General features: G+C 44.7%; 1 protein-coding gene across 3 annotated transcripts in view; it reads right to left on the reverse strand.

The window, feature by feature from the left end:
• Positions 1-14,480, reverse strand: part of IFT122 (intraflagellar transport 122) — a 148,878-nt gene that overhangs the window by 105,064 nt on the left and 29,334 nt on the right. For all 3 annotated transcript variants that reach the window (XM_068252766.1, XM_068252767.1, XM_068252765.1), the window contains 5 exons: positions 11,048-11,114; positions 9,091-9,175; positions 8,748-8,826; positions 3,370-3,446; positions 52-118 (listed from right to left, as the gene is read on the reverse strand). In XM_068252766.1, coding sequence (XP_068108867.1) covers positions 52-118; positions 3,370-3,446; positions 8,748-8,826; positions 9,091-9,175; positions 11,048-11,104 — 365 coding nt within the window. In that variant the 5' untranslated portion in view covers positions 11,105-11,114. The remainder of the gene's footprint in view (positions 1-51; positions 119-3,369; positions 3,447-8,747; positions 8,827-9,090; positions 9,176-11,047; positions 11,115-14,480) is intronic.

Raw genomic sequence — 14,480 nt, forward strand, 5'->3', positions numbered from 1 at the left:
ATGGCTATGAAAGCATCTGTTTCTGCAGTACATCCAGAGAGAGACACTTACCTGCAGCAGGTGATCTTGCTGCTCACTTTGTGTTTTGAGACAGATTTCTGCTCTGGAGACCACAGACCTGAGAAGCAGAAAAACAAAGCATGAAAAAGAAAAAAAACAAACCAGTGGAACTCAGATGCTCTACGGAAGTGAACACCCCAGTGCTTAAAGTGAAACCATAAGCAAGAATTCAACTCCATCCCAATCAGTAGCTGATACCCCCTCTCCCATGATAAATCTGTCTGTATGGCTGATATTGTGGTGAAACCTCTCCCACAGGTCCTGACAGTTTTGTGAACCTCATTGCATTGTGGGAAATAGCGGTTTACAGCTGTTTCCAAGTGCCAAAAAAAGCAAGCAGCATCTTCTTCCATTGACATCACCTGCCAGCAGTAAAAATTTCACCATGTGATAAATGTCAGAATGTAAATTAGGGAGAGGAAAGATTTTACAATGAGAAACAATGACTAAATCATTTATACATAATTATTGTAAAAATGAAGCACTTTTTTTATTACATTGTTTTCACTGGAGTTCCTCTTTAAAGGACAACTGAAGTGAGAGGGATATGGAGGCTGCCATATTTATTTCCATTTAAACAATACCAGTTGCCTGGCAGCCGTTCTGATCTATTTGTCTGCAGTAGTATCTGAAACACACCAGAAGCAAGCATACAGCTAATCTTGTAAAATCTGACAATAATGTCAGAAAAACCTGATCTGCATGGCATGCTTGTTCAGGGTCTATGGCTAAAAGTATTAGAGGCAGAAGATCAGCAGGACAGCCAGGCAACTGGTATTGCTTAAAGACACTCTGTAAGGAACAAACTTCTCTGGGGGAAACTTACCTCAGGAGGTGGAAGACTCAGGGTCCCAATGAGGCTGTAGCCTGGGAGAATCCAGCGCCGGCTCCCCCAACATATCCTCACAAGAACTGCGGCTGCCCAGCCAATATTTACCTACTGCGATCCTGTGCAGGCAAAGGTAGCGGCTCTTCCTTCAGGTAAGGCAGAAATAGCCAAGTCCGATCGATCCGCTCTACTGTGCAGGTGCAAAGGACTCGTGCCTGTGCAGTAGAGCGGATACGATCGGGTTCGGCTATTTTCGCCTTAGCCCGAACGAAGAGCCGCTAGTGCGAGTGCGCAGGATCACTGTAGGTAAATATTTAACATATGGAGGAGACAAAAAGAAGTCTGGCACTATAGTTTTAATGTCAGCGAATAATTAGTAGTGCAATGACATGATGCATAGATGAATCACATGGCATTCAAGTGCAGAAAATGGAATCATGCAGATGCTGAGGCGCTGTACCTGAGTGTGGGAGGTTGCAGATGTGGGCGCCAAGTGGTGCACGGCCTTACGACCGTTTCGCAGGGCAAAACGCCTGGCTTCTTCTGAGGCCTGGCTTCCTCAGAAAACGCCTGGCTTCCTCAGAAGAAGCCAGGCGTTTTGCCCTGCGAAACGGTCGTAAGGCCGTGCACCACTTGGCGCCCACATCTGCAACCTCCCACACTCAGGTACAGCGCCTCAGCATCTGCATGATTCAATTTTCTGCACTTGAATGCCATGTGATTCATCTATGCATCATGTCATTGCACTGCTAATTATTCGCTGACATTAAAACTATAGTGCCAGACTTCTTTTTGTCCCCTCCATATGTTTTGCATACTATTGCTTTCAAGTCTTGAGCACATAGTCATCCTGGGTGGACATTTACTTTACCTGCTTCATTCAGCATTATCCGAGTGCCTGCCAGCTCTCCCCCATCTACCTTGATACAATGTAGGTAAATATTTACCTTGCCATTGTTCGGGGGGTTACAGCGCTGAATTGCCGGGCCACCAGAGGATGGGGGAAGCCTCGTTAGGACCCTTCCGAGGTACGGTAAGTATCCCCCAGAAGGGATTTTTTTTTTATCTTACAGGTCCTCTTTAAAAGAAAATAAATATGGCAGCCTCCATATACCTCATACTTCAGTTGTCCTTTAATATAAATTGTTCCCCAAGTACAGAGGGAGGTGAGAGAATGACAACCGACAAAATCAAAATACTGGCATCGTCATATCCCCGCCAAGTGGGTGTTACCATCTCTGCAGGCTCTTAGTGATTGACTGGAAAGGTTTCAGAAATCCTGTAAACAGATCCTCCTAAGTGTGCTAGCAAGCTATCTATACTAGTGACATGTTACAGAGCAGTCACATGACCATGGGGCCAGGACTCTCTTCTTCCTCCTATCTCTGCTGCAGGTAGGGCACTGAGAGCCTTGTGTCATGAGATCAATGTTTAAATGGTACACCGATAATGAGAACGCTCGCCCAAGACATTCTCCAGGAAAATATTTTATGAAATGTATATCCTCTTACGGCCCTCGGTACTTGAAATCTACACCCTGTGTACTGCCGCTTATCCCTGCCAGGGTGTAGATGTCAATTACATGCTGCTGCATAGTCCCATTGCTCTGGTGCTGCTGCCACTCGCTAAGCTGCCTTTATGACAGCTGAGCTCTGTACGCCAGGCAGTGTCCGATTTCATTGGCTCCTGACCTTGTGATCGCTGTGAGCCAATCACAGTAATCATGGGCATAAAATCTAGCAAAAAAAAAAAAAAAAGTCTCTGGTCCTTAATGACATACATTTGAAAAAGACGCTCATTTCAAAAGGCAGCAGGATAGCGGTAGTAGCATATGGGTACATTTACTGATACTCTACTAAATTCATATAGTAAAGATATTACCGATATCTTACTATGACCTAACCTCTTCCTACTCTCACACAGAACCCTCTGCTGTTTGTGCCTAACCCCTAAGGTTGGCACATGACCCTGCAATGAAACACACCTGAGGCTGGTTTTTTGGCGTCAGCAATGCGGTGCTTTGCGCCCATCACGCCACATCACACCGCCTAAAAACAGGCCTTCAGGGAACATGGCGGTAGTACACAGTGTTCCCTGTCTAGGACTCTTCCAAGCAGGAAGTGATGTTTGCTTACGGTTACTTCCTGCTTCGGGTTATGCGGAAGTGCACGGAAGCGTATTGTAAAAATACGCTTCCGCGCATGTGTGCCATGATGTCGCATCGTCAAGTTTTTTAAAAAAAGAAAACTGCGTTGCTATAGAATAACATGACTTCCGGGCCGACGCAGATCGCCACACGATAACATGGTTCTGTGCTAGCGTTATTTTGGACACTTCTGGCGCAGCCTACCACAACGTGGGAATTATGACCTTCCCAAAATGGTTACATTAGGCTGCGGTAGCAGGGGGGCTATTTTCCGCACCACATCGCGCCAGTGTGAAAGGGTCCTGAGGAGTCGCAGCCCTACCGATCAACTCACCAAAATCATTGGAAGAGCAGGAGGCCAGCTGGTGGGTGACGGGGTTGTAGGAGAGACACTGGACTGAGTCATTGTGCCTAATCAATGAAGGAAAGAAAGATACAAGTTGTTATGAATGCACAATCAAAAGGTATTGGTGCTTAAAGCATACCTGAAGTAACAGGTGAAATGATGAGAATAGCACAGGTACATGTAGTAATAGCCCTATTAAGAAATTGTCTGAAGTCCCTCTCCATTTACCAGTACAGTTGGGCCTCTTTTCCACAAACTGTTGATAGCCAGTGAAATGCCTCTCGAACTCTCACAACTACTCACTTCTGCCTGGTAACTGCTTATTGCTCCCTGGTAACTGCTTGCTGCTGCCTGGTAACTGCTCACTGCTGCCTGGTAACTGCTTGCTGAGCACACAGTTCAACAGCCCGTGGAAAAGAGGCCTAAGTGTTATCTATGTAAATTAACTTGTGGAACATCTTGTTCAATTCAGTTGTTCCCTGAAAAGTAAAAAGCTTTATCTGAGTGAGGAAAGGCTTCATATAAGGTTTTAGTGCTGGAAAGTTCAAATGGCCACTACTTCTGTTTGATTTTCAGCCCAGCAAGGCATATTTGTCATGGCTGCTGTTTAGAACAATGTCATAAAGCTAACCAGAAGTGAGAAAAGTTGCTTCAGGATAAATACACACCTAAGCAGAGGGAAGGCTATGTCCCGTAGTTCCTGCGCCATCCCCGGTTGACATGATTCAACCAACTAGGTTTTTGACACTCCTCTGCAAGACTACAGACTTACTCGTGGCCCTCAGTATTATGCTCATACATAATAAGGATGTGGTTGTTTTCCCAACTACTTGGGGACGCAAGTAGTTTTAAAGGCTTGTTGAGGATTGTCAAAGACCAAGCAGGTCGATCAACTTCAATCCAGTAACCTCTATGCTTACCTTAAGAAGTTTTTCCTCAGGTCAAGTATACTTTAAATCATTATAGTTCAACTAGTAAAAAGGCCCACCCATTACAAAACGGGTGCTAGGTCACAGCTGCTACCCCCCGCAATGCGCGCACATATGCGTCCCGCTTGACTCGTTTCCCACTACTGTCTGAAGTATATGCACACAGGGAGCTGCTTGCTTGGCAGTTGGAAAAAGCTGTTATTTCCCACAATGCAATGAGAACCTGAGAATTGATCTATATCTTGTTTTTTTCCGCCACCAATTAGGCGTTCTTTGGGTGGTACATTTTACTAAGAATTCTTTTTTTCTAAATGCATTTTAACAGGAAAATTACGGAAAAAATATTTCACCGTTTTCTGCCATTATAGCTTTAAAATAGAACATGCTACCATTATTAAAACCCACACATTTTATTTGCCCATTCGTCCCGGTTATTACACCATTTAAATTATGTCCCTATCACAATGTATGGTGCCAATATTTTATTTGGAAATAAAGGTGTTTTTTTCAGTTTTGCATCCATCACTATTTACAAGCTTATAATTAAAAAAATATTAGTAATACAATCTCTTGACATGCATATTAAAAAAAGTTTAGACCCTTAGGTAGCTATGTATGTTTTTTATTTTTTAGTCAAATTTTTTATTTGGGTATTTTTTGGGTGTGGGGGGTAAACAGTTAATTTTAAATGTAATTTATTGCGTTTTATGTTTAAATAAATGTATGTACATGTAGTTTTACTATTTGGCCACAGTCATTTTTTTTATTCCATCCTGTAAGCGAGCACTCTCGCTTACAGGAAGTATAAGTAGGACGTGTTGTTTCTTTTACTCAGAAAGACCGCCGCTTCTCATAAGAAGGTCTTTCTACCGGGGACTTAGTTCAATTAATGCAAACCATGTTCCCATTCATTGATCTCCGGGCTAATGGGGGGGCAACACGGGGCGTGAACGCAACAGCAGCCGCTTGGATGTGACAATCACGCCCAAGCGGCTAAAATGGTTACAGCAGACTTGAACTCAGAATGTTCCATATTAGCCTTTACAGAAAAACATTTATTTGTTGAAGCTAATAGAAATCCTGCAATAAATCTGCAATGTGTCTACGTCCTGCTTTCATGGAAGCAGACATAGGGTTAACAATCTATGTCTCCCTAAGACTGCCAAGATTCCTGAGCTGACACAGCCGAGAGATCAAATTACAGTTGTGATTAGTCACGGATGAGGGGGAATTACACAGACTAAACTCTAAATAGATACAGGGCGGTTTCATCTGTGTTTTCCTTCTGTCCCGTGCATGCGTTCAAGTTCACTTTAACACACATTACTGATTTAGCAACCTTTTAGTTTAGACTAGATGATACAAATCTATATATATAATAGACTAAGTGCCTCAACCTTCGAGCAAGAAGAAGAAGTACTTTGCATGAGAAAATTTATGCGTGCTCAAACACCAAGTTTAAGGCCTCTTTTCCACGGACTGTTGAGCTGTGTGCTCAGCAAGCAGTTACCGGGCAGCAGCAAGCAGTTACCGGGCAGCAGCAAGCAGTTACCGGGCGGCAGCAGCAAGCAGTTACCGGGCGGCAGCAGCAAGCAGTTACCGGGCGGCAGCAGCAAGCAGTTACCGGGCGGCAGCAGCAAGCAGTTACCGGGCGGCAGCAGCAAGCAGTTACCGGGCGGCAGCAGCAAGCAGTTACCGGGCGGCAGCAGCAAGCAGTTACCGGGCGGCAGCAGCAAGCAGTTACCGGGCGGCAGCAGCAAGCAGTTACCGGGCAGCAGCAGCAAGCAGTTACTGGGCAGCAGCAAGCTGTTACCGGGCAGCAGCAAGCTGTTACCGGGCAGCAGCAAGCTGTTACCGGGCAGCAGCAAGCTGTTACCGGGCAGTAGTGAGCAGTTGTAAGAGTTTGAGAGGCATTTTACTGCCTATCAACTGTCCATGGAAAAGAGGCCTACCCTAGCAAGTCTGGCTTTGCAAATCTGGCTTAATTGGCTATTCATGAGGCAATGCTCATGCAAATTTGCTTTTGCGTGCCAAACTATGCAGGGTCAAAAAAACAATACCGCAAAGCGGTCGCCCTGCTACATGCCAGTGATGAGCGAAAATGCAAAAATTTGTTTCGAATATTTTTTGCCGAATTTTCGCCTAATTTCGTTTTGACAGGCAAATTTTCCATCTAATTTTTTCGCGTTAATTTTCGCCTAATGCCAGTCATTTTCACGTTACTTGCGTATTATTGCTGACATTTTCCGCATAAGGGCATTAGCGTCCGCATTCAGAGAAGTTTCTTGCGCATTATTGCGGACATTTTTCCGTATAAACGTCCGCATAGACTGAATTTCCATGCGGATTATTGTGGACATTTTTCCGCATAAGGGTATAAGCATCCGCATACAATGAATTTTCGATGCTGGTCGAAAACGCAAATATTTCTGAAGATTTTCGTGAAAATTCGCCAAAAACGAAAATGGGATTTTCGATGCGAAACTGCTACATGCTACATTAGCACTATCCAGGAGACCCACTATACAGGGAGGATTCCCAATGCCCCCCTTTTTATACAACCAGGGGGACTGCGGGTCCCAGGCTCTCTCACTGCCTGGGAACCACAGCGGCACCCCGGAGGGGGAGGCTAAGTGGTGCAGGCGACACCCCCCTCCCCCCAAGCGTGGCCAGCGCCGGGAGAGCCGTCTGCACCCACCTCCCAATATTAGAAACAGGCACTTACCTAACGTCCATTGCGTTCTGCTACATGCGCATTAACTTGGGGGCACCACATGAGAAAGGAGTGAAGCATGGGTCACCCCGAGCTTTAGAGCTCAGGGCTGGCTCACATACAGCACTCCGGGGGGGGGGGGGGGGGGGGAGGAGGACAAGCACAGACAACTAACTCCAGGGCTCACATTGCCGGAGCAAGCCATCCACCACCTGCCTCCAAAGGATACAAACTGCAATAAATGCTTTCCATGAGAAAATGAATGCGCATGTAGCAGAACGCAATGGACGTTAAGGTAAGTGCCTGTTTTTAATATTGGGAGGTGGGTGCGGACGGCTCTCCCTGGTGCTGGCCACACTTGGGGGGGGGGGGGGGGCGGCTGCGCCACCCAGCCTCCCCCTCCGGGGTGCCACTGTGGTTCCTAGGCAGTGAGAGAGCCTGGGACCCTGCGGTCCCCCCGGTTGTAAAAAAAAGGGGGGCATTGGGAATCCTCCCCGTGGCGCTCCTGGATAGTGCTAATGTAGCATGAACTTATTCCCGCAGGGCGACCGCTTTGCAGTATTGGTTTTTTGACCCTGCATAGTTTGGCATGCGAAAGCAAAGGCATATTTCCATGACCATTGCCTCATGAATAGCCAATTAGGCCAGATTTGGAAAGCCAGACTTGCTAGGGTTAAACTTGGAGTTTGAGCACGCATACATTTTCTAATGGAAAGCCGAAAGGTGGGTACACACATCAGATAAAAGTCTTTGGAAAATGAAATATCACAGACCAATGTTACCCCCTTCCATGTAGTATGAGAGCCATACCTACACAGTCTATTCTATTGAGCTGAACTCCCCATCAGATAAAATTTTCTGCAAGATGCTGCACACAAAGATGCTGTACACATGCAACAGATCAGTATCTGCAAAAGAGCTGTTCCTGCAAAAATCAGTTTCTGCAAAATGCATTCATAGTCTATGATATCTGCAGATCTCATGCTGGGCATACACAGTATGTTTTCTACCATGTAATCGAGCCGCTGATGGCTCGATTGATAATTTCCGACGTGCCCAATACCCCGCCGGATCGATTCTGCGCTCGATACCGGCGGGCAGGACAAAAGAAGAAATGAGTGGAAAATAAGAAAGTGCTCGCGGGGACGAGCAGGAATCGATCCGGGCGCCCGCGGGGACGAGCGGGAATCGAGCCAGCGGCTCGATTACACGGTAGAAAACGTACCATGTATGCCCAGCATAATACACACCTTGTTTGACGGACATTCATCTGCAGATCAGACAATCATCTGCAGATCCAAAGATCCATCCTGGTTGATCTGATCTGCAGATGATTGTCCGTTAAACAAGGTGTGTATGAGATCTGCAGATATAGACTATGAATGTATTTTGTAGGTACTGATATTTTGCAGATACTGATCTGTTGCATGTGTGCAGCATCTGTGTGTGCAGCATCTTGCAAAGATTTCTGTCTGATGGGGAGTGCAGCTCCATAGAATAAACGGTGTAGGTATGGCTCTCATACTACATGGAAGGGGGTAAAATTGGTCTGTGATCTTTGATTTTCCAAAGACTTTTATCTGATGTGTGTACCCACCTTTATTCTTCTTGCTTCAAGGTTGAGGCACGTACTCTATTAGATAGATAGAAGATGCGGCGTATGCTACGACGCGGGTCGGCTAGTCTTCTATATACCGCTATATCTGTCAATACAGTCCACTCACGTATATTTTAGAATGCCTTCCAGTTTGGAGGTCCAGATCACAATGACTTTATCTGCAGATCCCGAAGCAAATCTCTTACCTGTAATGAAAGGGTAGAATATTATATATTTCACAGGGAAAGCTTTATTTGTTCTGCCTCAATTTAAAGGCTGTCTATAATATTAAAATTATTCAAAATGTTAAGGGTTAGTGTACTACACAGTAGCCAATATTCACAATCCAATCTAATAAAAAGACTTGTTTGTCTGCTGATTAAAAGCTACTTAAATGGAAGAATTCTGTTAAACACCTAAAGAATATATTACAAAAAAATAGTGCATGATATAGTGATGTAGTGATTTACCATCTTTAGCATATGCTACACAATATACCGCATCCTTATGTCCCTTTAATGGCTGAATTAGGTTTCCATCTGAGGTGTCGTAGACCTGTAAACACACACAGAGAATGCCTTCATACATCTGCAAACCCAAAATGCTTTCATCATAGCATTTCTTAAAGTACACCTGAACAGAGAGTGATATGGAGGCTGCCCTATTTATTTATTTGTAAACTATACCAAGGCTTAAAGAAAACCTGAACTGAAAATTAAAAGTCAAAATAAACATACACAAGTCATACTTACCTCCTGTGTAGTCTACTCCTCAATCTATTTTTCCTCTCCTGCGTCTTGTTTGTCCACTGTGATCAATGGAATTCTCCGTCCTCCATTTTGAAAATAGTCATTACACCATAACAGCTTTCTGGTCAGCACACAGTTAAACTGTAACATTACCTACTTGAGCCATAGGGAAACATGGACACATCAGTTCTCCTCTCAGCTGTAACTGACAGCAACTGATATATTTCAGTTCTGACAAAATGTTGTCAGAACTGGAAGGGATCACTGTAAGAAGAAAATGGTGAGCTTCTGAGAGGAACTGATGGCAAGGTAACTATGTAATGTTCATTTGAAACTACCTCATGTGTTTATTTTAAATAATTTTACTCAGTACAGGTTCTCTTTAAAGTGAACCAGAGATGAAGCATCCTCATGTATTTTACCATATATATCAGTGGAAACATTAGAGAAAACACCTACCCTGCTCTCTGTTTCATTATTTACTGTTCAGATTGCTTCTTATGAGCCCTGATAAAATCCCCGACTGAGCATTCAGTCTGGCTTTGCTATAATGACTCAGCTATAATGATTCCGGAGCAGAGCCACAAAAATCTAAAATATATGAAAGTCTAATGTTTATCAGTACATTACAGAAAATAATGAACTTTATCACAATATGCTAATTTTTTGAGAAGATCCTGTATATGGTAAAATACATGAGGATGCTTCGTCTCTGGTTCACTTTAAAAGGAAATGTCCAAGCTTGTGAAAAAAAAAATGACACCTACTTACCCGGGGCTTCCTCCAGCCAACATGTCCCTCGTTGCAGCTCTGCTTCCAGACGGTGGCCTGGGGTCCCCTCCATTAGCGATGGCAACTTCGCCTGGTCGGGATCTTCTGCGCCAGCGCGAGAGCCGCTCAAAGTCACGTCCACGTGGTCCGGAGTGTACTGCGCAAGCGCAGTAGTTCTATGCCTGAGCAGTACACTCCAGAGCACGTGCACAAGACATGGATCGGCTCTTGCGCTGGCGCAGAAGATCTCGACCTGGCAAGGTCACCATCGCAAACGGAGGTCCTCTGTTATTGTCTCACACCGCCGTCTAATGACAAGTGGCGATAAATATGCATTACAGCAGTACTAGTAATTATTAGCAAGGAAATGTAACAAATAAGAAATAAAAAAAATGTGCTAGAATAAAATTGGTCTTGAGCACTTGCAAGACCCAAATAATTGGCTGCTAAAGGGTTAATGAAATTTGCCTTCTTAAAACAGAAGGAAACTTGCAATAATTCAGCTATAAGTGAACATTTGTGGTTACCCATAATGCACCACTACTGAATATGCAAATTATCTCTTTTCGCCTCTGTAAGCCAGACAAGCATCCAGAACGGGTGGTGTATAGCAAGCCTCTAGCTTTAAATATTACACAGCCACACCAACCCCACATGTAGACAGCCTGTTTCGGGCTTTTGGCCCTCATCAGTACATGACAGGGATTGATATGTCATTAATACATGAGAACAGCTATACCTGCCTACACCAACTCTATATGCCTGACCAGCAGGAAGTACACAACTTCCAAAGGCAATCACTGCATTATAGCACTTGCTAGGTACAGCGTGAATTTATATTATACAATGATATTATCGTCACAGCCAAAACTGTATATAATACCCATATTACAGCAATTTTACCTACCAGAACTTTATTCCCTGCTGCCACTATCAGCTGAGTCCCATCAGGCTTGAATGCCATGTCATAAATACTAAGGAACAAAATAAAACATAAAATGATCATTTCTAAGTGCATATATCCTGTACATATCATTTATCTGGTAAAAGCTGAATATTGTTTTGTCCCATGCCATTAGAAACAATAAAATGGATAAGAAATAAACAACAACAAAAAGTAAATAAATAAATATAAAAGTTGGAACTTAGCACTTCGTGGATCGTAACCATACCAACTGAAAGCCCTGGCCCCTGGTACCTGACTGCTATGCCTCTTACCCAAATAGGTCCCCCAGATTCTGACTGTTCTGCCGTAAGAGTCCCCTGCTCCTGGCTGATCTGTAGGAGGGGCCTACAGAAGGGAACCTTAAGAGAAATCGTAACCAAGAGTTAAACTTCATCCCAATCAGTAGCTGATACCCCCTTTTCCATGAAAAACCTATACCTTTTCACAAACAGATCATCAGGGAGCTCTGTATGGCGGATATTGTGGTGAAACCCCTCCCACAGTGTGTTGTCAGGACCATGGTGCTGACAGTTTCCTGTCTGTGAACCTTGTTGCATTGTGGGAAATAACAGCTGTTTACAGCTGTTTCCAACTGCCAAAAAAACAATCTCCTTCGACTGACATCACCTGCCAGCAGTAAAAATGCCACATGTGATAAATGTCAGAATATAAATCAGGGAGAGGAAAGATTTTCCAATGGGCAAACACTGACTATATCCTTTAATTATTGTAAAAATGAAGCACTTTTTGTTATTACATTATTTTCACTGGAGTTCCTCTTTAAGAGTACCTGAGGTGAGAGACATATGGAGGCTGACATTTGAAGTGGACCTGAACTCTTGCACAGGACAGAAGGAAAACAGAGAGGAATGCACCCTGTGTGTTTTTAGAGAGAAGAGCCTGTCTAATTCCCCATCAAGTAATCACAAATGAAAACCCCCTAGCACGTCTAAACAAGCTTTTCGCGCATAAAACTTTACGCGCGCAAAACTTTATGCGCGTAAAACTTTACGGGCGTACTGCACAGAGCACAGGGCGCTCCGCGCGAAGTGCCCATTAAAGCCTATGGGACTTAGCGCGCGTAAAACTTTGCGCGCGCAAAGTTAGCGCGTGATCTGATTGAGAAATCCGATGCTAACCTACTTAGCACCCTGGTTAGCGCGTCTAAAGACTTTAGACGTGCTAAGTAGGTTAGCACCGCTTTGTGAATCAAGCCCCATGTCTGTTTCCATGAAAGCAGGAAGTAGACACACTGCAGATTTATTGCAAGAGTTCTGTAAGCTGTAACAAAGAATTGTTTTTCTTTAAAGGTCATAATGCTGTTGCTGATCTTTTAGAGCGGAGCTCAGGTCCGGAGGTACAGAGGTACGGAGTTCAGGTCCGCTTTAATTCCCATTAAACAATACACATTGCCTGGCTGTCCTGCTGATCCACACTACCTCTACTTTTAGCCATAGACCCTGAACAAGCATGCATATCTAAAGGCTTTCACTGGAGTCTGACTGCATTAGACACATGCTTGTTTCAGGTGTTTGACTCAGAAACTACTGACCAGAAAGATCAGCAGCACTGCCAAGTAACTGGTAATGTTTAAAAGGAAATAAAAATGGCAGCCTCCATAGCCCTCCCACCCTAGGTTCCTATTAAATACTGGTTACCGAGCAGAATGGAGCCTCCTCTTCTGACTTCTCTATAGAAAGGAATCTCTATCCTTTGCTTCTTGGCAAAATGGAACCCCAGCTTCTAGTTGGTTTGCAGAAGTCCCCTGCTCTGAGGTGTCGTGGTGAATGGGCCTCCCACTCAGAGGCGGCCTGGGGGGGGGAGGCAAGTGGGGCGATCGCTCCAGGCCCCACACCTGAAGGGGGCCCACAGACATGCCCACTGCGCTCACACTGAGAACCCCGTTCTTCCTGGTCGGCTTATGCTCAGGTGCTGACCTGCTGATTTACATCATGTGCATGGCACTCCCGGCCATGGGCGCGCAAAACACCACTGACCCAGCGCCAACCACGTGAGTCTGCGGCAAACAACCTCTCACAGGACACGGGTCTCTTATTTTGGAATTTGCTAAACAGGTAAAGACTGCAATACCACCAACAGAATCAGTCAGCTAGCAAAGTCAGGCCAACAAACAACACATATCACCCTGTCCCCTGGTGGTGATGCAGAAGAAGCACCCCAGCTCCCCATTCAACCTAGCACACATCCCCAGCCAGTTTGGTACACACCCCTAGTTCCCCAGCCAGTCTGGTACACACCCCTAGCTCCCCAGCCAGCCTGTATCTATCCCAAGCTCCCCAGCCAGTCTCTACCTATCCAGTGTTCTCCCCAGGCTCTTTTAGCCGGGTGCTCCACCCGGCTAGTTTTGGTGAGCACCCGGCTGTCATTGGCTCACCTCCTTCTCTGCTATAAGCATAGTTGCTCACAGAAGCACTGACCCTGCATTCTCTTATCTCGCTCCACTCAGCTACTATTTCATGCCACCCAGCTGGGAAAAATTTCTGGGGAGAACACTGCTAATCTTAGCTCCCCAGCCAGCATGGTACCCATATGTAGTGCCCCAGCTAGCCTAGTACCCATCCCTAGCTCCCCAGCCAGCTTAGTACCAATCTCCAGTTTATTGGTTGGTTTAGTGGCTTTTAACAAACTTAATTGTTTTTAAACAATAATAAGGCAAACTGGATTAGAAGTGGACAAGCCCGTGAGCATGGTGATATGGTAATTGGCCTACACTTATGGCTCTAGGCCTCGCATATGACCCTTGCCTCAGGCCTCACTTACTCTAAGGCCACATACACACATCAGACTATAGTCTTTGGAAAATGAAAGATCACAGACCAATCTTACCACCCTTCATGTAGTATGAGAGCCATACCTTCCCAGTCTTTTCTATGGAGCTGAACTCCCCATCAGAAAAAATCTTTGCAAGATGCTGCACACACAGATGCTGTACAGACACAAAAGATCTGTAGCTGCAAAAGATCTGTTCCTGCCAAAAATCCATTCCTGCAAATTGCAATGATAGTCTATGAGATCTGCAGATCATCATACACACATGATTTAACTGACATTCATCTGCAGATCAGATCCACCAGGATGGATTTTCAGATCTGCAGATCTGCAGATGAATGTCAGTTAAATCATGTGTGTATGATGATCTGCAGATCTCATAGACTATCATTGCAATTTGCAGGAATGGATTTTTGGCAGGAGCAGATCTTTTGCAGATACTGATCTTTTGTGTCTGTACAGCATCTGTGTGTGCAGCATCTTGCAAAGAGTTTTTTTCTGATGTGGAGTTCAGCTCCATAGAATAGACTGTGTAGAGTATGGCTCTCATACTACATGAAGGGGGGTAAGATTGGTCTGTGATCTTTCATTTTCAAAAGACTAT

The sequence above is a fragment of the Hyperolius riggenbachi genome, chromosome 9 (genome assembly GCF_040937935.1).
Source record: "Hyperolius riggenbachi isolate aHypRig1 chromosome 9, aHypRig1.pri, whole genome shotgun sequence".
Classification (NCBI taxonomy): Eukaryota; Metazoa; Chordata; class Amphibia; order Anura; family Hyperoliidae; genus Hyperolius; species Hyperolius riggenbachi.